This window comes from Castor canadensis, chromosome 16 (genome assembly GCF_047511655.1).
Source record: "Castor canadensis chromosome 16, mCasCan1.hap1v2, whole genome shotgun sequence".
Classification (NCBI taxonomy): Eukaryota; Metazoa; Chordata; class Mammalia; order Rodentia; family Castoridae; genus Castor; species Castor canadensis.
This window is the reverse complement of record NC_133401.1, coordinates 21,260,262-21,282,739: the sequence shown is the minus strand read 5'-3', so window position 1 is coordinate 21,282,739 and position 22,478 is coordinate 21,260,262. Positions and strand designations below refer to the sequence as shown.

The window sequence follows — 22,478 nt, the reverse complement described above, 5'->3', positions numbered from 1 at the left end:
CTACTTCCAAACTTTTGAGATAAGGTCTAACTAACTCTCAGCTGGCAACAAACTCCCTATTCTCCTGTCTCTGCCTTGAGGGTAGCTGGGATTACAGGTGGCTTTAGTGGTCACTTGTTACCACACTCAGAAGAAAGTGACATGGGGACTAAGTGGACTCACAGGACTGGAAGGAAAGAGTTGGGGGCTGGGAGGTCAGACCCAGCTGGAGGTGACAGGTCTGGGGACTGAGTGGATGGATGGGGCTGGAGTTTGATCCATTAGGAAACACTGTCTGAATGAGAAAATGGAGTCTGTAGACATCAGGCTGGGAGGACTTATTGTAGCCTAGCTGACTGGAGCTTGGGGACAGATCCCAAAAGGAGAGAGTGCTGCTGAACTAACAGAATGGTTCAAGTGGTACAGCACCTGCGTAGCAAGCGTAAGGCCGAGTTCAAACCCTAACACTGACAAAAAAAAAGAAAGTGTATAGATGTAAGAAAAACTTTATTTCCATATGAATACTGGGGTGTGTGTGTGTGGTGGCACAGGCGTGGGCTTCTGGTCCCTACCCCTATATCTGCTGAGAGGGTCTGAGGATGTACAGGAAGTGGGTCTTTCGGGCTGGCAACTTGGAGTGAGAGGAATCCTGGATCCCATCTTCGAGGGAGTCCTCTCGGAGCCTGTCACGGATGGCTTGCAGGCGGTGTCGCTTCTCGCTGAGCCACTGGCTGCCTTCCTGGGCATCCTGCTGGGACTTCCGACGTGGCAGCTTCATGATCCAGAAAGCTACCCGGGGATGAGTTTCTGGCTGGAAGCTGTCTATGGCCTTCCGGATGGGTCCCAGGGCTTCCTTCTCCTCTATCTTGGGTGCCTGGGGAAGAGGAACAAGGAAATCCTCCAACATTTGGCTTTGGGAGGCAAAGGTGGGAGGATTGTGGCCCAAGGCTGTCTGGGACAAAAGCTCCAGCCCTACTGAAAAACAGACTGAAAACAAAAGGACTGGTGCAGTGGCTCAAGGTAAAGGTCCTAAGTTCAAGCCCCAGTACCACAAAAAAAAAAAAAAAAAAGTATTTAGATCATGAGGATGAATGTATCTATCATTCTTTGGAAATTCCATTCAATTATTTGGGCTGAAGTGTCATGATGTTAACAACTTACTGTCATAGGGTTTAGAAATAAAAAAGTAAAAACAGATAAAAATCTGGCAAAGTATTAGTCCAGAAGTTGTCAGGCAAAGCTTGGTTGTCACAACTAGTGGGGTGAGAGTGCTACTTCCAGCTAGTGGGTGAGAGGGCAGGGGCGCTGCCAAACATCTTACAGTGCACAGCCCCTCCCCCAACCAATGACTATCCAGCCGCAAATGCCAAGGGTGCTGAAGTTGACAGACTTTGGTCTATGGCACAGGGAATATATACAGGCATATTGATTATACTATATTAAAAAACTTTTCTGACTGGACATGGTAGCACACTTCTGTAATCCCAGCACTCAGGAGACGGAGGCAGGAAGACCATAAGTTCCAGATCATCTTGGGCTACATAGTGAGACCCTGCCTCAAAACCAAACAAAAAAAGCCCCAAGGGCTGGCAGAGTGGCTTGCCTGCCTAGCAAACATGAGGTCCTGAGTTGAAACCCTAATACCACCAAAAAACAAAACAAAACAAAAACCACAATGAACAAACAAAAACAGAACAACAGAAAGCCCGCCTGTTTTGAAAATTTGAATTTTTTTCTTTTTTTGTTGAATTTTTTTCTTTTTTCAGTAATTGGCATACTTTTCACCCTATACATTTATCATGTATGTGTTGGGAACACTCAAAATGTCCTCTAGCAGTCATTTTGAAACATGTAATTAATTGTTGCAGTTTGATTTTTTTGGGGGGTGGGATTAGTTTGAGACAGTCTTGCTATGTAGCCCAGTCTAGCTTTCAATTTAGAACCTCCTGTGCTAGCATCCCTAGCTAGCACTAAGACTAGAGATGTAGGCCCTCAGACCTGATTTTTTTTTTTTTTTTTTTAGTTAAAAGGAAAAAAACAAAACAAACAAAAAAACCTCAAAAAAACCAGGGCTGAGGGTGTGGCTTGAGTGCTGAAGTGCCTGCCTAGTAAGTGCAAGGCCCTGAGTTCAAACCCCACTATAGCCAAAAAAGATTTAAAATGAAAAGAAAGAGTGTGTGCATGCATGTGCACTCATACATGTGCACTCATGAATGCCACTTGTCTAACCAAGTATGTTGTGATTCTTAAAACTTTTAGGGTTAGAGATCAGGACGATTGCGGTTCAAAGCCAGCTCCAGGCAAATAGTTTGAAAGGTCCTATCTCAAAAAACCCCATCACAAAAAAAGGATTGGTAAAGCAGTTCAAGTGGTAGATCACCTGCCTAGCAAGTATGAGGCCCTGAGTTTAAACCCAAGCACTACCAATAAGTACATTAATTAATTTAAAAAAACAGGGTTGTCGGGGCCGGTGGCTCATGCCTGTAATCCTAGCTACTCAGGAGGCAGAGATCAGGAGGATCATGGTTGAAAGCCAGCCCCAGGAAATAGTTTGTGAGACCCTAATCTCAAAAAACCCCAACACAAAAAAGGACTGGTGGAGTGGCTCAAGGTGTAGGCCTTGAGTTCAAGCCCCAGTACCACAAAAAAAGAAACAGAAAAAAAAAAATACTGTGATATCTGCAAAAACACTTTGGGATTAGAATCACAGATAGAGGTTTATAATTGATGACCACACAAAGCATTTGGGGTTCTGGAAGCTCATTGGAATTAAAAATCACATTTTGAAGTTTATAAGTTGGAGGTTTACCAAATGCTTTGAATAGATTAAAAAATACTGAGGTTTGCAGAACACTTACTTTTTTCTTTCTTTTTTTGGTTTTTTTTTTTTTTTTTTTTTCTAGGCAGGATCTCACTAAGTAGCCCAGGCTGGCCTTGAATTTTTTGATCCTCTTGTCTCAGCCTCCTGAGTGCTGGGATCACAGGTGTATGCCACCATGCCTGGCTCAGAGCACTTACTTTGAATAAAAAAATACATTTTGAAGTTTATGAGGGTAACCTTTACGAAGTCCTTGCATTTAAAAGCCTTTCTTGGTTTCCAAACACTTTGGAACTCATAAAACCCTCTGGGGTTTACGAAACAGTTGGGGATGGATTCTGAGGTTATAAACCTTATTTCTAAGTTGGTCTGTCCCTTTTGACAAGTGCTAAAACTGACCAGAGAATGAGGAATTTTCAAGGAGAGGGAGAGAGGGAGAGAGGGGGAGAGAGAGAGAGAGAGAGAGAGAGAGAGAGAGAGAGAGAGAGAGACTTTCTTCTAAACTACAGAAAAGGAAAAGGTTGGAATCTGGACACCTTGGGGGCAGGGCAGGTTCTAACCTTCCAGTCACCTTCCAGGCTCCCCTCTGGCTCGATGGAGGCCACTACCTTCTCAGAGATGAGCACCTCTCCTGTCTTGTTGTCAGTCATCTGTGAGGATGAGATGAGGAATGATAGGAAACCCGCTTTCCTCCTCTGCCCTCCTCCCTCCCCAAGAGATACTGCATAATGATGTATCATGCTGTGCCCAGAGACTGCGAGAAGGGAGTTCCTTGCAGACGCACCTTGTCGATCTGGAGGTGGCTGGAGAGGGTTTTATTCCCTAGCTGGCGCTCCTGGTTCTCCTCTTGGTGGAAGTTCCTGGGAAGGCCCCAGAAGTCCATGGGAGCAGAGAAGAAGTTGTCCAAACCCTGTAGCAGGTCATCCTAGTGTCAGAGTCATGACCAGTGAGCTACTGAACCTCCTATCTCTCAACGGACCTACAGCTGTGTCTCAAATTCCTCCCATCCCCTTCCCTTTCTGTCCTCTTGTCCCCACCTGTCCTGTCTGCATTCTCTGCCCAGTGCCTTACTATTCCCGTCTCTGGACAGATGTCCAGTCGTTTCTCTGACCTCATCCATCTCCTCCTACCTCCCTCTATTTCGTCAGTCCCATCTCCCTCTCTTGTAGCTTGTTATTTTCCCTCTCTTCCTATTTAATGTCGCCTTGTCTCTCAGACTCCTCTTCTGTTTGTCCCTCTGCCTGGCTCTGACCTGTCTCTTACAGTCTCCTTGAAATCCCATCTCTTATTCCCATAAACCCTGCGGTCACTTACTTTCAGGAAAAATCGGCTGAAGCTTTGGAGGAGGCTCTGGAGGCCTAGAAACCCTGAGGGGCTCTCCTGGAACTCAGCATCACGGATAGGGGCCGCAGAACAGGAGGGCACCAGGGCGGAGGGGAACAGCAGCAGCAGGATCAGAGGACTCCACATTGCGGGGCGGGAGGGAGGCTATGGCAGGGGAAGGGGTCAGAGCCCCCCACCCGCCACAGCCACCTCCTCTTCTGCCCCCTGCCCAGGCAACTGCCCCCCCCACGTCCATTTCCCCCCCCGCCCCCCCCCCCGCCCCATACCCTTTTGTTCTATTCCCTCCCCGTCCATGGTGCCTAAATACGTCCTCCTTCCAGCCTGGGTTTTTTGGATTCTGCCTCACACATGGATCTTATTCCTCCTTTGCCTAAGCCCCGCCCCTTCTTGTCAGCCCCGCCCTTTTGCTAGACCACAGCGCGGTCACCTGGCTCCCAGACTTCAGCGGTCCACGGACTGTTAAAATCCAAACTGTTCTGGCCTCGAGCCCAGGCGGAATACCTGGTGCGTTGGATGCGCTCCGCGAGACCTAGTCACGCCCCCATTGTCTGACCACGCCCCCACAGGCTGACCTCACGCCTTGGTCACGTCTCTGCGGACAATGCCACGCCTCCATTCTTCGTTAGCCACACCCCTTAAGATAGAACCATCCCTAACCTAGGCCACGCCCCTATCATAGGACCACGCCCCTTTCGGTTGGCCTGGAGACCTCAGTCCTCAGTGTTCTCAGATTCTGGCCCTCCTATCCGAGTCTAGCTCCAAAACTGCAGATGGCCACGCCCCTTAGATTAGAGCCACGCCCTGAAACTAGGCCACGCCCACACGCTCTTGCGCCCGGCCCCGCACCCCGCCCCATCTCTGTTTCATTCCCAGCTTCCTTCCCTATGCTTGGGAAAGGCATGTGTCTGAGCATACTTTCTAGTTCATTGATAGTTCAGTTTTTTTGTTTTTTTTTTGGCGGTACTGGAGTTTGAATTCAGAACTTCGCACTTGCTCGGCCGGCTCCTTACCGCTTTAGCCAGGCCTTTCTCAACGACTCTCTTCCTTTTCCCACTTCGTTTCCACTTAAAAAGCCTTACTTTCTTTGGAACCTCTAACTCCAGTCCTATATTCCATCTTTTAAGAAACCCCAAATCTAGGCTTCTTATCGTTCAGGTCCCTGGAGTACAGTACCAGGCCCTGTCTTGACTTGTGAGTTTGAATACACAGCGCCCCCCTCCCCTTTTTTTTATGACAGAGTCTCTACCTCCAAAGTGTTGGGATTACACACCTAGTTTGTTCATTATTCTTAACCCTGGTAGGGATACAAGAAAGCTAAGTTGTCATAGGAATTGATCAAAACCCATTCAAATACCCTAATCTTGAAAAAGTGCTTGGAGATATCAGTAAAGATTCTTTTGTGTCTCTATCACTTCCAGAACCTCAACACACAAACACCCTAGGAGGGTAGTTCAGGCCCCATTCTCTCCTTCAGACTCAGGACTCTAGGGCCCCACTACTCCCCCTCTCAGACCCAAGGCTCCAGGCCCCAACCCTCCTCCCTCAGACCCAGGGGTCCGGACCCTAGCCTTTCTCCCTCAGACCCAGGGGTCCAGGCCCCAGCCTTCCTCCCTCAGAGCGAGGGATTCAGGCCCCAGTACTTCCCCATCAGCCCCAGGGGTCCAGGCCCCAGTCCTCCTCCATCAGATCGGGGTGTCTGAACCCCTAGCCCCGCTTCTCTCGTAGGGACCTAAGCACCGGAATTCCAATTTCCTCCCAGCCCCTAGTAGATTTCATCTCTCTCAAAGCAAAAATCCTCCCCCAAACTGTCACCGTCGGATCCCCTTCCCGCTGGCGGCCTCCCGGGCCCGCCCCCCCCTCCGGTCCCTCCCACTTTTCCCAAACAAAGCTCCCGGCAACTTTCTCCCTCGCAGCGCCCCGCCCGCCCGTGGCTCCCCAGCCCCAGGCCGGGAGGTAGGAAGGCGCCGGCGGGAGTCGGGATCCTGCTTTGGGGTGTGTGAGTTGGGGTGGGAAGTTACGCGTGATGAGGTGAGGCGTGTGTTGGGGGGACCGTGTCGGAATCGTTCGCTTCCCTCTTTTTTGCCTGGGGACCCGAGTTTGCGCTCGTGACCGAGCCCAAGTGTGGAGTTGGAACTTTTGCCGGAGTTAGGGTGGTGGTGATGGGTCTGAGTCTGGAGTGTGCGCGCGGGAGCGGTGCGGGCTTTGGACCCGGACGGGGGTGCGAGTGCGGTGTCCCTCTGTCGTGAGAAAGACCCGGTGTGTGTTCCTGATCCAACTGTTGTGCGTGCGTGCTCTGGCCCCCTTATGGAGAAGAAAGCACCCCCCCCACCCCAGGTGGCTAGAGGGAGGGCTGTGGTGTGTCCTGGATCTTCATTCTTGGCTCTTTAGAGGTTTGGGGCCTGGGGCGGGAAATCAGGGGTTATCCTTCTTACCCGGCTCCTCCGTCCCTTTGTCTGGCCACATGGGGGGGGAGGGCTGGGTTCAGATTTTGGCCTACCCGGGTCCTGCATGCCGCAGCGCCACTGGGCTCTGCCTGGGGTCTTTGTCTGCCTCCGCCCCGGGTCGAGGTTCCGAGGGAGGTGTGTGTTGGGGGGTGGGACTCTGGACTCTGGAGTCCTGGGAAAACTGTGAAAGACCTGGAGCCTCCAGGGAGGCGGGATCGGACTGTACTGGAAAAAGTTTTCCCTGTTCCCGGCCTCCGGAAAGTCAGTGGGAACTTGGGTTGGATCTGAGCCCACCGCGCCGGGGGAGGGGAAGGGGCGGGGCCGAGGGCCCGAGGGGAGGCTCCCTTGCCGGTCAGCCCCTCCCCTGATGGGGGTTGTGGGAAGCTGGGGGAGGGGACTCTTGGGCCCTTTGTTCTGGCCCTCCAGATGGCAGGGCGCGTATGTCCCCCCGCCTGTGGTTCTGTGGGTGTCCTTGCCCTCCAGCCTGTGGTTCTGTGACTCTTTCCTGGTCTCGGCATCAATTTTAACCTTGAGTCTGTTCCTGTTTCATTGGGGGTCTCATGGGGGGGGTCTCTCTCCCTCTCTGCGACCTCCTCCCCCTCTCTCTGGATGTCTATCTCTCTTCTGGGCTTCAGCGCCCCTGCCTATGGGTCACTGTCCCCCTCCCTCTGGCCTCTGATCTCTCTCTGGGTCTCTGTCTCCCTGTCTCTGGATCTCTGATCTCTTTCTGGCTCTCTGTCCGCCTCTCTCTGGGTCTCCCTCAGCTTGTCTTGGGCTTCTGCCCCTCCTTTTCTAGCAGCTGCCGCTCCCATCCCAGCACCTGTTCTTGGGGTGGGACTGGAAGGTTTCACCCACACTCTCCCACAACTAACCCGACTGGTCTTTTTTAAATCTAGTAATCCATACCCAGAGTTACAGCCCACAGGCCTACTCATTGCTCTTGTGTGCTCTTCTGGAAACTAGGGGGAGAAGAGCTCCCTAAACTACCCCAGAAACCCAGTCACTTTTTCTTCTAGGACCTAGGGGTCCATGCCCCAGTCCTCTTCTCTCAAACCCAGTGGATCAATCTACAGCCTTCCTCCCTCAGACCCAGTGGTTCAGACCCCAGCCTTCCTCCCTCAGACCCAGGGGTCCAGGCCCAGCCCTCCTCCATCTGACCCAGGAGTTCAGACCCCAGACCTTCTTCCTCAGACCCAGGGATCCAGGCCCCTGTCCTTCTCCCTCTGGTCCAGGAGTCCTGGCCCCACTCCTCCTCCCTCAGACCCAGGGGTCCAAGCCTCAGCCTCCTCACTCAGACCTAGGGGTCCAGACCCCAGCCTCCTTCCTCAGACCCAGGGGTCCTGGCCCCAGCCCTCCTCCCTCAGACCCAGGAGTTCAAACCCCAGACCTTCTCCTTCAGACCCAAGAGTCCAGGCCCCTGTCCTCCTCCCTCGGGTCCAGGAGTCCTGGCCCCAGCCCTCTTCCCTCAGACCTAGGGGTCCAGGCCCCAGCCTCTTCCTGCAGACCTGGGATCCACCACTGTCTTTGTAGCTTTAAGTCCCTCAGGTAGATGGGAGGATCTTTCTGAGCTCTGTGTCCTTCCAGGCCCAGATGGGGGAACCCCGAGCTGGGGCCCCCCTGGATGATGGCAGCGGCTGGACGGGCAGTGAGGAAGGCAGTGAGGAGGGCACTGGTGGCAGCGAGGGGGCTGGGGGAGACGGGGGCCCAGATGCTGAGGGTGTCTGGAGCCCAGATATTGAGCAGAGCTTCCAGGAGGCCCTGGCCATCTACCCTCCCTGTGGTCGTCGGAAGATCATCCTGTCTGACGAGGGCAAGATGTATGGTGAGTTGGCCCCTCTTTCACCCTGACCCCACTGAGTAATAAAAACCAGTGTGGAGTTCTAAGTGCTGTGTAAAGATGCATTGTGTCCTCCTTCTTTAAGACCTCTGGGATAGGACCTAACATCACCATTTGCATATGTGAGGAAACTGAGTCACAGAAAAGTTAAATGCTAGTGCTTGTTTGTGGCAGAGCTGGGGTTTGCTCCTAGGTAGTCTGGCTGAGGGGACAGGCAAGCCAGCTTGCTGTAGCCCTTTGGGTCTGTTGGTGTTTCCTTCTTCCTTGGTGTCTCCTTGTTCCTTGGTGTCTGTCTGCGGGGAAGTTCTGTTGACAGTCTAACCCTCTTCCATTTTGACTCTCCAGGTCGGAATGAACTGATTGCCCGATACATCAAGCTGAGAACAGGGAAGACCCGGACTCGAAAACAGGTCTCAGGATTGACTTACAGGCTTCTGGGTGGATTCATCTCTTTAGGGCCATTCTCATGTGGGCTACTTCAAGTTCAAGGACTATTTGGTTCATGTGTTTTTGCTCCTCTTCTTGGTATATTGGTAGCCTGATCTAATTGCCTGTTTGGGGATAGTTTCCCTAGCAGTTTGTGTTAGGAACAAAGAGTTGGACCAAAAGAACCAAAGAGAGAAGCATGAAGAGCCAGGTGTGGCAGTGCACGCCTGTAATCCCAGCATTACAGACTGAGGCAACAGTATCAAAAGTTACAGGCCACCAGCTTGGGCTACATATTGAAGCCCTGTCTAAGGAAAAAAAAAAAGGGCGGGGATTAGCAGGAGGCCTGGGTCTGCAAATATCAGGTATGAGTTCCTGGGGAGAACAGCTTTTGTGGGCACAACTGTGCCTGCCTGCTGCAGAGGCAGCCTGTGCATTCTGTGCATTTGTGATATTTTGTGTTCTGGTGGCTGGTGGGGCACTTGGAGGAAGGTAAGAGGTGGTGGACACAGGGACAGGTGTGGCCTCAATCTGCTCCATCCATCCCTCCAGGTTTCTAGTCACATCCAGGTTTTGGCTCGAAGGAAATCAAGGGAAATCCAGTCCAAGCTGAAGGTAAGGACCAAGGCAGACACCTAGAGAGAGAAGGACAGAGACCCAGAGAAACAGAGAGAGAGAGACGTAGAGACTCAGAGATAGAGGGGCGACAAAGACCTAGAGAAAGGAAGAGAGAGACAGAGTTAGAGACTTGGAGGGGGGCGGAGAGAGAGAAAAAAAAAAGAGAGAGAGAGAAATCCAGACAGAGAGGAAGACAAGAGAATCAGAGATAGAGGACACACACACACACACACACACACACACACACACACACACACACACACACACACACCCCTGGGGGAGGCGGGACAGACTAAATAAGGGAGGGGGACAGAGTACCAGGCAGTGGGGCAGGGCTGAGGCCCTGGAAGGCAGAGGCCTGAAGAAGGGATGGAGGCCTGGCTGAGGACAGGTAAGGATGGGGTGTCAGGCTCCTTCTTTGACTGCTGTAGTCATCCCCCTCCCATCCCTTCTTCCTGCCCCTTGCCGATGGCCTCTGGACCATTTCTTTTTCCTTCTTCTGTGAGGACTCCCTTTTCAGCTCCTGGGTTATCTTCATGCTTCGCTGCCTGCCGTGGGCCTGCCTACTCTTTTTGTGCCCTGAAAGCTTCATATCCTGTTGGAAATTATCACATCCACTTTCTTCATCGTCTGAATTTCCTACTCCGCTCTGGCCTGAGACCCTTATTTTCTTCTCCTCTGGGTGTGAAATCTTTTCTGCCTCTTCTTTTGCACTTGGGACCACTCACTTCCTGCAATTTATTTTTTAATCTTTTTTTTGTGCCCGGAAGTCTTTCCTTCCTTTCTCTCCTGGTCTACAAATCTTCACTTCCCGTCTTTTCTGAACCCTTGTTCCCTCTCTGTTCTGTCTAGATTAGGAAACATTCACCTCCAATTCCCCCAGGGCCTGAAACTCTCATTTCCTGTCGCCTGGGCATCCGGAAACCTCTACTTCCGGCTCTTTCTTGACCTGCAAACCTCATTACTGCCTTTTATTTTGGGTTAGAAACCCCTTTACCCCTCTATGGCTGGCCACCGCTGCTTCCTGCACCATACACGTTCATCCTTGGCTCCCCATTAGCCCCCTTGCTTAGCTCAGGGTGGTGGGGTATGTGGGCTGGTAGGGTAGGGAGGAGGGAATCCAGGGCTCACCCCCTGAGTCATGTTTTCTTTCCTCCTTTGGTACCTTCCCCCACCCTCTCGGCCAGGCCCTGAATGTGGTAAGTCCCCCTGCCCATCCTCCCACCCATTCTGCCCCACAATTGTCCCAGCCCTAAGACCAGCAGGGGCAGACAGAGTGCTCTAGGAAGAGGGACTTTGATCCTTCTTGACCCTTTCCCTTGACTCCCCAAGTCTACATTTCCCCATCCTTGCCCTGCCCCCCCATTGTCCCACCCTTGCTATGTTGACTGGGACTCCCCATTAACACGGACCCCAACCTTTCCCCCAGGACCAGGTTTCCAAGGATAAGACTTTCCAGACGATGGCAACCATGTCCTCTGCACAGCTCATCTCGGCACCTTCCCTGCAGGCCAAACTGGGTCCTTCTGGCCCTCAGGTGGCCTGGGTTGGGGACTGTGGGGGGTTGGGGCTGGAGGAATGAGCTGAAATGGACAATGGGCAGACCAACTGATCCCTCTTCTTTGTCTCCTCTGTAGGCCACTGAGCTTTTCCAGTTTTGGTCAGGGGGCTCTGGGCCACCCTGGAATGTTCCAGAGTGAGTAATTTGTGTCCCGACTTCCCCTGTCCATCTCCCCATGTTTTCTACCCCATCTGCCATCTTGCAGTCTGCTTTTGGTCCCAGTTTCTGGAGTCAGGCTATCTGGTCTTGAATCCTAGCACTGTTTGGAAAGGTGACATCAGTGCTCATCTTTGAAATGGGGGTAATACGAGTGCCTTTCTCATGATGTTTTTGGAGTAATTGAGTTTAACATGTGTACCATGATTAGGAAAGGACCTGGCACATGGCAGTGCTCAGGACTAGATCTGAGTTGGGGTAGTGAGGAAGGGACAGGGACAGGGAAGGAAGGAGCAGGCAAGTGCTTGGGGTCTTGCTGGTGACTTGAGTTGGTGGGGTCCTCTGGAGCTGTGCAGCCAGGGGAAGGAGTGGGTTTGGGGATAAAATGAGGTCAACATGGAACTTGGTGAGTAGAAGGAGCACCTCAGAAGCTCATGGGAGGAGCAAAGGGGAGTCCCAGGGGCTCATGGGAAGGTAGCTGTAGGTTCAGAGTCTCATGGGAGGAACGAGGGGGAATCCCAGAGGCTCAGAGAAAGGCTCATTTTCATCCCACTGAGGTGTTTCTTGGGTTTGAGAGTTGAGCAGGAGTTATTATTTTCTCTCAGAGGTACATGGGAGTATTCTCAGTTTTGAGAGAGCCTTGAGGGTGACAGGATGTGTTTCTAGGGCTGGAGGTATGGCTCAAGTAGCACAGTGCTTGCCTAGCAACCACGAGGCCTTCAGTTCAAACCCCATTATTGCCCAAACAAATCCAGGATGTATTTCTAGTCTAAATGCATAGAAATGGGTCCTAGAGGCTCATGGGAAGTAAGAGTTTTCAGTCCAGATGGGAGCCAGTGGACATAGGCAGAGTGACTGCAGGGTGGTGAGGTAGGAGTGCCAAGGTTATTGCCAGAGAAAAGGTGAGGTGATAGGCTGTGGAATCCAGACTGGGAGAGAAAGGAGTCATTGGGGACCCAGGGAAAGGTCAGAACAAGTCCCTAGTGGCTGCAGTAGCTGCAGGCTGAGCTTTCAGGAGGGCAGTTGGGTAGGTTGTACACTGACCGCTGGGCTCCCAACTTTGCTGGCGCCCATGGTGCAATGGGAGAGGTGAATGTAGGTTAGACCACCACCTTTGTGAACATAAAATTGAAGTGTTGTGAACCACAACATGTTTTAGATGGGCAAAAATGTTCTGGAGGTTTCTTTGAAGGAGAGAATCTTGATGGCTGAGTAAAACTTAGCCTGGTGAAGGATGGTGGTAGGAATATTTTAGGCAGAAACACAGCACTTTATGACTCTGAGGCAGGAAAGTTTGGTGCATTGGAGGAAATGAGAGAAGGCTAGTTTAAGTCACTGGTCAGTGATATTTTTACTGAACACCTTTGAAGTGTTGGGTACTGTAATCAGGGAACAAGGCTGACAGAATCCACGGAGCTGTATATACCTGGGGACAGGAGACAATTGTAAACATGTAAACAAATAAGAATTATTAAGAAAAGAATAGATTCTGAGAATGAAAGCACAGTGTATGAGCTCTATGTTATTTCACTTAGCAAACACGAGACCCTGAGTTCAAATCCTACTACTGCCCCCCAAAATTAAAATTAAACAAAATTAAAAATTCAGTTCCTCAGGCCTTCTAGCCACATTACTGTTCCATGTGGCCAGTGGCACAGCCTGAATGTGGAACATTGTTATCAAACAGAAAGTTCTATTGACAGCACCATCTCCTCACTCTGACCTTTGGCCTGATGACTGATCGCTTTCTTCACCCTCCCCAGACTTTTCTCCAAGTTCCCATCTTCTGTGACTTATTTCTACCTCCCAAAACTTCCTTCCTTCCTTCTTTCCTTCCCTCCCTCCTTCCTCCCTCCCTCCTTCCTTCCTTCCTTCCCTCCTTCCTCCCTTCCTTCCTTTTACTTTTCTATTTTTTTCTCAAGATCTGCTGTCTCTTCTCAGTCTGTCCTTTTGTGAGAGGCACCAAAAACCCACCATCTAGAGCGTGGGTTTCATGATTGGTACTGACCTGGGTTTGAGTTCAGATTCCACTGCATGACAGTGTGTGACTTTAGGCCAGTCAGTTGACTTCTCTGGGTCTCAGTTTCTTCATCTGTAAAGTGAGAAGAGCAGTAAGCTCCCTTACTCAGCTGTGTGACTTCAATGGGATGGTGCAGGTGTTGTGCTAGCACAGGTCCAGCTGATCTTGGTCAATGTTAGCTGGTACGATTAACACGGCTCCCTGACCCTGGCTTCCTTTCTCCCTTAGTGTAAAGCCATTCTCACAGACGCCATTCTCCTTGTCACTGACTCCCCCATCTACTGATCTACCAGGTAAGAGCATGTTACCTCTCTTCCTTTCCCCACCCACCGCACCCCAATAGCCTTTTGTTCTACCTTCCATTAATCTGGGAACACGTTCTTACAGAGACAGGGTGTGTCCAGGGGTGGGGTGTGTGTATGGAAAAGTGGTGTCACAAAATTGGTTGTGATTTAGAGCATGGTTTTTTTGCAGCCAGATACCCTGGGCTAGTGTTCTGCCACTTGCTAGCTTGTGAGACATTGGGGAAGTGAATTAATGAGGATTTTTTCAGCTGCAAGTGATGGAAACCCAAAGCCAGCTAGCTAAAACAAAGAGACAGGGCTAGGGGCGAGGCTGAAGTGGTATACTGAGGCCCAAGAAGAACTTACTGGTTCAAGTAAGTGATAGTTCAGAATATATGACTTCAGGCATGGCTGGATCCAGGGGATCAGATGGTAGCACCAGGGCTTGCTTCCTTCTGCTTTTCTTCTGGGTGACTTCATTCCCAGGCAGACTGCTGACCTGGCAGCCAAGATGGCTTCCAGACGTCCATGCTGATGTGACCCTGAGCACTCACGTTGATTGGTGAGAGAGAAAGTCCCTAGCTCCTTCAGGTTCCACAGATCCTTCAAGTAGGAGTATCTTTGGCTGCTAGGAACAGAATACCCAAATTCATAGTACCTTAAATATGAAAGGCATTAATGAGTCTATATCACACAAAATGTAGAGGTAGGCTGCTCTTGTGCTGGCTCACCAGCCCAGGAATATCAACACTGACATCTATTGTTCCCTTGGCTTCTGTCTTATTGTGCCAAGACGGCTGCTGTGACTCCAGGCATCACATCCCAGGCAGGACTTGGCCAGGTCCAAAAGCTTTCTCCTCCCAAAGTTCTGTCTTTTTCATTCAGGAAGAAACTCCTTTCCAGAAGCCCCCCAGCAGATTCCCCCTAACGTCTCATTGGCCAGGACTGTGTCACATGGCCACCTCTAGCTGCAAGGGAGGCTGGGAAAGTGAGTATTTAGCTTTTTCAGCTTCTAAGTGGAGGTAGGCAAGAGAGAACAGTGCCTGATTTAGTCAATAAATCCTAGCATCTTTTATTGTTCTTTCTTCTCTCTCTAGGGTACGAGCCCCCCCAAGCCCTCTCACCCCTGCCCCCGCCTGCCCCATCACCCCCAGCTTGGCAGACTCGGGCCCTGGGCACTGCCCGTTTGCAGCTGGTGGAATTCTCAGCGTTTGTGGAACCACCGGATGCAGTTGACTCTGTGAGTGAAAGTTTGGAGTAGTCATTGGGTGATTTTGGAATATAGACAGAGAAGGGAGGGAAGGCATAGAACAGTGATCCACAAGTATTGGAATTACCTGGAATGCTTCTTCACACAGAGCCTGCTGGGCCCCTTATGCAGAATTTTTAATGTACTCCCAATGGGAACTTGAGAAATTGCATTTCTAACAAGCTCTGAAGCTTTGAAAACCACTAGCATATAAGAACTGGAAGGTCATGAGTTGGGAAGGACAGAGAAACTTCCCAGGATACATTTGTTTATTTTCATCAAACATCTTTGAGTTTTCAATACACTTTGCGATACACACTAGGAACAGGGAAAAGGAGATCTTATTTCTGGGCTTGAGCTAGGATGGACACAGACACTGTATCAGTTGGGTGTGCTAACTTTTAGAAAAAAACAACTACCAGCTCTCAGGGACTGAACAACATAGATATTACTCATGTAACAGCAATTCCCAGATCTTGGTTCCTTCCATTTTGTGGCGCTGCCATTTTCTAGGGCTTCTTTGCTGCTGAATTCTCTGCATCTGGCCAGCAGATGCAGGAAGGGGAGAGAGGCAAAATTGTGCAGGTTTTATGATCTCCCTTGGATGTGGCAACTTTCAGGTCTGCTTGCATCCCATTGGCTAGAATGTAGTCATGTGGGCACATGAAACTGCAAAGGGTCCTGGGAAATGTAGTTTCATGCTGTATAAAGGAACTGGTTTTTGAATACATAGTCTGCTATGCCACACGAACACCAGTCAAGTTACTGATCACTATAAATGGTGATCCTGGTACAACTCATGTTGGATTAGGCTTAAACCTTCCCATCCCACTTGAAGCAAAAATGAAAGTTGTTGCCCACAGAGATCTGAGCAATCTGATTCTCATTTCTGCTCTGCCTTTACCTCGTGCCCTTGCACCCTGACTCATTCTGCTCTAGGCACATTGACTTCCCTGATCTTTCTTAGACATTCCAGGCTCTCTCCTGCCTCAGGGCCTTTCCACCTGCCTTTTTTTTTTTCAGTACTGGGGCTGGAACTCGGGACCTTCACCTTGAGCCATTCCACCAGCCCTTTTTTTGTGATGGGTTTTTTCAAGATAGGGTCTTGTGGAACTATTTGCCCCAGCAAAGGCTTTGAACCTTGATCCTCCTGATCTCTGCCTCCTGAGTAGCTAGGATTTTAGGCGTGAGCCACTGGTGCCTGGCTGCACCTGACATTCTTGCTACCTGGAATGCGCCTGCCTCAGATTGTTCATCCTGTGACTCATCTCCTTTCTTTCAGGTGTTTACTCAATTTCTAACTCTTGTTTTTGAGACAGGGTCTCACTATGTAGCTCGGGCTAGCCTGGAACTAGCACTCTTCCTGCCTTAACCTCCCAAGTGCTGGAATTACAAGTGTGTGCCACCATACCTGACTTATTCTTTTTCATAGCATACATCACTCCTGAAATTTATATTGTTTTCTTTCTCTACCAGTAGACTGTACTCCATGAGGTCAGAGACTTTGTCTTTTGCTTGCGCACAGAGGGCCCCTGATGCTTGTTTTCTGGGATAGGTTGAGCTCATTTTTTGTGGATTTTCAGAAGAAAACATCCTCCTGGAGAGTCAGTGAAAGCCTCCTCAACATGGTGATATTTGAGTTGGGCCATTGAGGGTTATGTAGGAGTTTTCCAGCTGAAGAATTGCATATTCCAGGCTTAGGGATGGGCAGAGTGTGGAATTTTCAGGAAAACAAAGAATAGAATATGGTGGGGGCAGGTGAGGCTGCAGAGGTGGGCAGTGCTGGTTTTTGAGGAGCTGGCACTGGCAAGTTGAGGGACCCAGACTTTTTCTAGAGGATGACTGGGGAATCATGGAAAGGGTGGGGGTAGAGAGATCCTGTCTAGTTGTAATCAAGGGAGGCTTCCAGGAAGAGGCAGACTTGGATGAACTTGGGCCTAGAAAGATGAAGAGATGATTTGTATTGGAGGAGAAGATAGGGAGGATGTTCAGGATATGGAAGAAGTTAAGAAAGTCATAAGAAGTTGGGCACGGTGGTGCACACATTTAATCCAACTACTTGGGAGGTAGAGGCAGGAGGATCAGGAGTTTGAGGCCAGCAAAATCCATTAAGACAAAGCAATAATAGGAATCATGAAAATGGGACAGATAGGGAGTCTTGGATGTGGGCTGGGTGGATTCCTGTGCATGCATGTGTGCCTCCATCCATCCATCCATCCATCCAACATTATGAGTACCAGTTCTGTACAGAGCCAGCTTGAGGGGGTGTGGGCTTTGTCCTGGGGAGCCATGGGAGGACCGTGAGCAGGAGAGGACCAGCATCAGTCCTGGAGCCCATGCCAGGACTGGAGAGGAGAGGTTGGAGGCTGGGACACAGGTGGAGAGAATGAGGTCTGGACTGAGGCTGGAACAGTGCAGACAGAGAAGAGATGGTAGAAAGTCAGACACAAAGGGATTGGAACTGCCTGTGGTCTGTCCCAGCACGGGCAGCCGTGTGGAATACCCAGCAGTGTGTTCATGTGGTGAGGGCTGGGGTGGGGAAGCAGCCTGCCCTGCACTCCTCACCCATGTTTGGCCTCCTCAGTACCAGAGGCACCTGTTTGTACACATCAGCCAGCACTGTCCCAGCCCTGGAGCGCCGCCCCTGGAGAGCGTGGATGTCCGGCAGATCTATGACAAATTCCCTGAGAAAAAGGGCGGTCTTCGGGAGTTGTATGACCGGGGGCCCCCCCACGCCTTTTTCCTGGTCAAGTTCTGGGTAAGTTCTGGCAGCAAAACTGAAAGTGCCCGTAAGTCACGTGTCCTAGCTAGGCCTCTGACTGTAAGCAAGCCACCAGGTGGGCCCAGGCCTTAGGGGACAGACTCTGGGAGCATTAACTCCTTTGCAAGAAGGGACACCAGGGAGTCCTCCAGAGTGGGATGGAGGCACTTGGACCTCCTTAGATCACACTAGACCTTGCCACACCCAGTCACGTAACTAATATGGTTGTGGGATTGGCTTGCCTCACTTCAGGTGTCCCCAAGGTCCCACCTGATTACACCAAGCCTTGTTGCTAAGGAACAACTTCAATCCCTTAGCCAATGGAGGCATGGAAGGTTCTGGTCTCTAAAGAGAGGATTGAGGATTGCCAGTTGCTTCCAGACCCTGTGCCTAGAGAATGGCCCTTAGGAAGCAATCGAAGGAGTTGGGGAGTGGCTTTGTAAAGTCCTCTAGTTAATATTAATTTATTGAGCATTTGCTATATACAGCCCAGTATCAGGTGCTAGGACAGATGGGGCTTGGTCCAATAGACCCTTGGTATCGGCGGGCCTATGGCTTGGAGGAGACCACCGTGGAGGAAAAACAGCGCATGCTCCAGATGCACAGCGGGCAGCCCAGTACTGCGCATGCTCGGTTTATTTTTCCCATAACCCCGCCCAACTTCCTCTAAAGACGTGCTGCCTTTCAACAAATCTAAAAATTGCACTTTATCAGTACAGTTAAGCACATTCATTTTTACCTTGCGTTTTGAACATCATTTGAGCTTTTGTGTGTGTATGTGGGGGGGGGGGCTTGGGTTTGAACTCAGGGCTTCGCGTTTGCAAAGCAGGCGCTGTACAGCTTAAGCCACACCTCCAGTCCATTTTGCTCTGGTTGTTTTGAAGATGGGGTCTCAAGAAGTATTTGGTGAGGCTGACCTCAACTGTAATACTCCCAATCTCAGCCTCCCAAGTAGTTAGGATTACAGGTGTGAGCCACCGGCACCCAGCTATCATTTGCTTTTGGGAAGGCAGATTTTCACAAAATTAAGAGAAATTACAGGTCATACAACAATTTAAACACAACTGAAAATAACCTGAAGTGACTCAGTGCATCTCTGGATTAGGTAAGCTGTATAATGGATATATAGGAAATTTAACTTATGTTTTTGAAATATTTTTTAGCATTACTGGGGTTTGAACTCAGGCCCTTGCACTTGCCAGGCAGGTGCTCTACTACTTGAGCCACGCACCCCCTAGTCCCATCTTGGATTTTTCTTAGGTCCATTTAGTTTGGTTTCCTATATAACACCATTCGGGCTCAATAAATGCTGAATGAATGTTTAGGCTTAACTCCTGTGTGGTGTTAAAGCACCACAAAAATAATTAAAGAAAATGCTGGGCATGGTGGCTCATACTTGTAATCCTAGCTACTCAAGAGCTGGAGATCTGAGATCCAGAAGATCTCAGCTCAACACCAGCCTGGCTTAAGTACTAGAGTGCCTGCCCAGCTGCTCAAGGCCCTGAGTTCAAACCCCAGTATTCTGGGAGAGGCTAGCCCAGGCAGGGAGTTTACAAGACCCTCATCTCAACCTATAGCTGGGTGTGGTGGCAAGTACCTGTCATCCCAGCTGTGTGGAAAGCTGAGATCAGGAGGATCAAGGTTCCAGATTAGCCCAGGCAAAAATCTTTGAGAGACCTCATCTCAACAGAAAAAGCTGGGCCTTGTGGTAAGCACCTGTCATCTTAGCTATGACAGGAAGCATAAGATAGGAGGGTAATGGTCCTAGGCCATGGGGCAAAAAATGAGACCTTATCTCAAAATTAATGAGAGCAAAAAGGGCTGGAGGCATGGCTCAAGTGATAGAGCACCTGCCTAGCAAACATTAAGCACTGAGTTCAAGCCCCAGTATGGCAAAATAAATAAATACATATGTAGATATAAATATGTGCATACATACACACATATGAAAGCTTTCTGTGTGAAGTGGAGGCCTGAGATGGCTCGGGACATATGCTGCTGAGGTCTTAGGCACTTTTAGGACTTAAGACAGCCCCCACCAGCTCCCAGATCTGAATCTCAGCTTCTGGGGGATTAGGGGGAGGGGGTGGCCTTGGCTGTTTTTTTTTTTTTTTTCTCAGTTACTGGGGATTGAACCTAGGGCCTTACACTTGCTAGGCAAGCACTCTATCACTTCAACCATGTCCCTAGCCCCACCTCTTTTTTCTTGAGACAGTCTTGCTATGTAGTATAGGATGGCTTCAAAGTCATGATTTTTGCTTCCCCCCTCCTGAGTGCTGGGATTACAGATATGTACCATCACACCTGCCCAGCAAGAGGTGGTTACTGTGGAAGCTGAGAAAGAGGGGTGGGCTCTGGGGCAGTATTTATAGGGTCTCCTCCAACTCACCTGTGCCTACTCATCTCTCAGGCGGACCTGAACTGGGGCCCAAGTGGTGAGGAGGCTGGGGCCAGCGGTGGCAGCAGCGGAAGTGGTGGCTTCTATGGAGTAAGCAGCCAGTACGAGAGCCTGGAGCACATGACCCTCACCTGCTCCTCCAAGGTCTGCTCCTTTGGCAAGCAGGTGGTGGAGAAGGTGGAGGTGAGGCTGGAGGGTTGGGCTTGGGGCTGGTGAGTGCCAAAGTGCTGCCCTCTGGGGGTGCCACATGGAGCAGGAACCATGCTGATGCTGGCATTTAAGGGACGTAGTTTGAGGTGGAAGAGGGGGAGTACAGACTCTCTGGGGGTTTCATGCGTGAGCCTTGGGCCAATATGGAGTTCAGAAGTTACAGATGGGGATCATTTTGTGGGTTGAAAGGAGCAGGGGTTTACTCACTAAATGCAAAAGGCTCTTCTGGAGATGGAGGAGTTTGCAGGCAAGAATGATCATAAGTCAGGAAGGATTAGAGCCGGGTGCTGGTGGCTCACACCTGTAATCCCGGCTACTTGGGAAGCTGACATTGAGAGGATTGAGATTCAAGCCCAGCCTGGGCAAATAGTTCATGAGACGACCTCATCTCCAAAATAACCACAGCGAAATGGACTGGAGGTGTGGCTTTGTAAACAGGAAGCTCTGAGTTCAAACCTCAGTCCTCTCTCCCTCCCCTGCCCCACAAAGTCATATTTAGGAGTTACTGGGAACTTGGGGGTTTAAAATACAGTTTGGAGATGCCATGGAGGGGTCTTTAGGAATCTTTTTTTTTGTTTGTTTGTTTTATGATCACATGCTAAGCGAGGTCTCTATCACTTGAGCCACACTTCCAGCCCTTTAGTTATTTTTCAGATAGGGTCTTGCATTTATGCCAGGGCTGGTCTGGACCACAATCCTACCTGTGCCTCTAGTAGCTGAGCTCACAGATGTGTACCACCATACCCAGCTTGTTGGTTGAGATGGGTTCTTCCTTTTGGCCCAGGCTGGCCTTGAATTTGAGATTCTCTTACCTATACCTTCCCTAGTAGCTGGAATTATAGACATGTATCACCATGCCAGGCCAAAACATCTCTTTGTAGGTTGCTGTCCTTGGAGTGCAGGAAGGACATTGAAGTGAGTGTGGCATCTGAGATGCTTGGCGGGGGTGCTTCATGATCTCAGTAACTGTATTCTGCACTCCCTAATCCCCTTCCTACTTTAGACGGAGCGGGCCCAGCTGGAGGATGGGCGGTTCGTGTACCGCCTGCTGCGCTCACCTATGTGTGAGTACCTGGTGAATTTTTTGCATAAGCTGCGACAGCTGCCTGAGAGGTACATGATGAACAGTGTCCTGGAGAACTTCACCATCCTCCAGGTGATGCCTGGGCTGGGGCCAGACAGGAATGGGTGGTAGAGCCTGACTTAGAGAGGGAACTGTTCTTGGCACCCTTTCAGCAGGGGGCGCCTTCAACCAGGGGACACTCTTACGTAGGCTATCTCAGCGTAACCTATCTCAAGGATCACCAGCTCATGGGAACCCCTTTAACTTTGAGGGATGTGCTGGGTAGAGACCCATTGGCTGGTGCACTGAAGTGAGGATACTTTCCTCTGCCTGTGACGGGTGGGGTCCCTTTTATTATTCTGAGCCATGATACCGCATCTGATGTGAAGGCCCCTCCCTGCTGACCCTCAGATTGGGGGAACCCTGACATGTTGGGCTTGGTGGGAGCCTTCTTTTCTGGGAGGTGAAAAGAGGCCTACTTGAGGTCCCCTAGCCTAGGGAGGGCACAGTGGTCTTTGCCATCCCTTCTGAGCATGTGCCTCTCCTCCTGACAGGTAGTAACAAACAGAGACACCCAGGAACTGCTGCTCTGCACTGCCTATGTCTTTGAGGTCTCAACCAGTGAGCGAGGGGCACAGCACCACATTTACCGCCTGGTTAGGGATTGAATGGGGACCCCACAACTGGCTATTCCCAGAACACCTTCCTCCCCCAGGAAGGACCCTTCGGCTCTCCCCATCCTTCTTATCTGGGGATGGGGCTGCGATGAAAAAGGGCTTACCTCAGAGGCCTGAGCAACTGGGGCTGTCCCCTCTCAGAATAGACCCCAAAACATGGTTGGTGAGCTGAATGGGTTGGAAGGATAAACCCCAATATTGAGATCTCACAGGGGGTGTCTGTAAGGACAGATCACTCTGGTGTATCAGGGATTGGGGACAGGAGTGAGACAACACTGGCTTCTCAGCCTCAGACAGGGCCCTTCTCCATTCTTCTGAAGTTTTGGGGCCCTAGTTTACACATTGGCTTGTCCCCCTTTCTGTTTTCCAGCTACCCCTTCCCCCATATGTGCCTCACCCTACCACCCCCTCTTGGTGATCTGTGATGTCACAAATTGAAGATAACCCTTTCTGTGCAGGAAATATTTTTTTTAATATAACAAGATATTTATACATGGGTGTTGAGTTTGTGACTTTATCTCAGCTGAGCAAGCAGTGGGTCGAAGCTTTCTAATCTCAACCCCCCTTCTAAGTCAGCCTTGGACTAGGCAGACTACTGCCTCCCGTTGGTTTCTGTTCTGAGGATAAAGCTAT

General features: G+C 50.4%; 2 protein-coding genes across 6 annotated transcripts; one reads left to right on the top strand and one right to left on the bottom strand.

Annotated features, from left to right (window-relative positions):
* Positions 1-467: 467 nt before the first annotated feature.
* Positions 468-7,087, bottom strand: Dkkl1 (dickkopf like acrosomal protein 1). 5 transcript variants are annotated; one of them, XM_074057939.1, is made up of 5 exons: positions 6,574-7,087; positions 4,112-4,285; positions 3,582-3,722; positions 3,358-3,447; positions 468-853 (listed from the first exon to the last, which is right to left on the bottom strand). In XM_074057939.1, exons 1-5 carry the CDS (start codon positions 6,649-6,651, stop codon positions 554-556), a joined length of 783 nt encoding a protein of 260 aa, XP_073914040.1. In that variant the 5' UTR covers positions 6,652-7,087; the 3' UTR covers positions 468-553. The 5 variants fall into 5 exon arrangements, with proteins under 5 accessions (XP_073914040.1, XP_073914041.1, XP_073914043.1 ...); XM_074057940.1 differs by having other exon boundaries at positions 3,582-3,707; positions 6,574-6,826; XM_074057942.1 differs by having other exon boundaries at positions 6,639-6,826.
* Tead2 (TEA domain transcription factor 2) lies at positions 6,035-22,337 on the top strand. Its single transcript, XM_020159952.2, has 13 exons — positions 6,035-6,094; positions 8,170-8,407; positions 8,768-8,832; positions 9,401-9,463; positions 10,654-10,665; positions 10,896-11,003; positions 11,104-11,162; positions 13,432-13,496; positions 14,585-14,727; positions 17,321-17,494; positions 19,908-20,078; positions 21,109-21,261; positions 21,723-22,337. The coding sequence occupies exons 2-13, from the start codon at positions 8,176-8,178 to the stop codon at positions 21,834-21,836; spliced, it is 1,359 nt and encodes a 452-aa protein (XP_020015541.1). The 5' UTR covers positions 6,035-6,094; positions 8,170-8,175; the 3' UTR covers positions 21,837-22,337.
* The last annotated feature ends 141 nt before the right edge of the window (positions 22,338-22,478 follow it).

Excerpts from the sequence above, each read along its gene's own strand:
- Dkkl1 (XM_074057939.1), bottom strand. The coding sequence starts at position 6,651 with ATGCAGGACCCGGGTAGGCCAAAATCTGAACCCAGCCCTCCCCCCCCA. Across the intron at positions 3,448-3,581 it reads GCCACCTCCAGATCGACAAG|ATGACTGACAACAAGACAGG; the intron begins GTGCGTCTGCAA and ends TCATCCTCACAG. Across the intron at positions 854-3,357 it reads GCCTGGAAGGTGACTGGAAG|GCACCCAAGATAGAGGAGAA; the intron begins GTTAGAACCTGC and ends CCTCTTCCCCAG.
- Tead2 (XM_020159952.2), top strand. The coding sequence starts at position 8,176 with ATGGGGGAACCCCGAGCTGGGGCCCCCCTGGATGATGGCAGCGGCTGG. Across the intron at positions 17,495-19,907 it reads TTTTCCTGGTCAAGTTCTGG|GCGGACCTGAACTGGGGCCC; the intron begins GTAAGTTCTGGC and ends CTCATCTCTCAG. Across the intron at positions 21,262-21,722 it reads AGAACTTCACCATCCTCCAG|GTAGTAACAAACAGAGACAC; the intron begins GTGATGCCTGGG and ends TCCTCCTGACAG.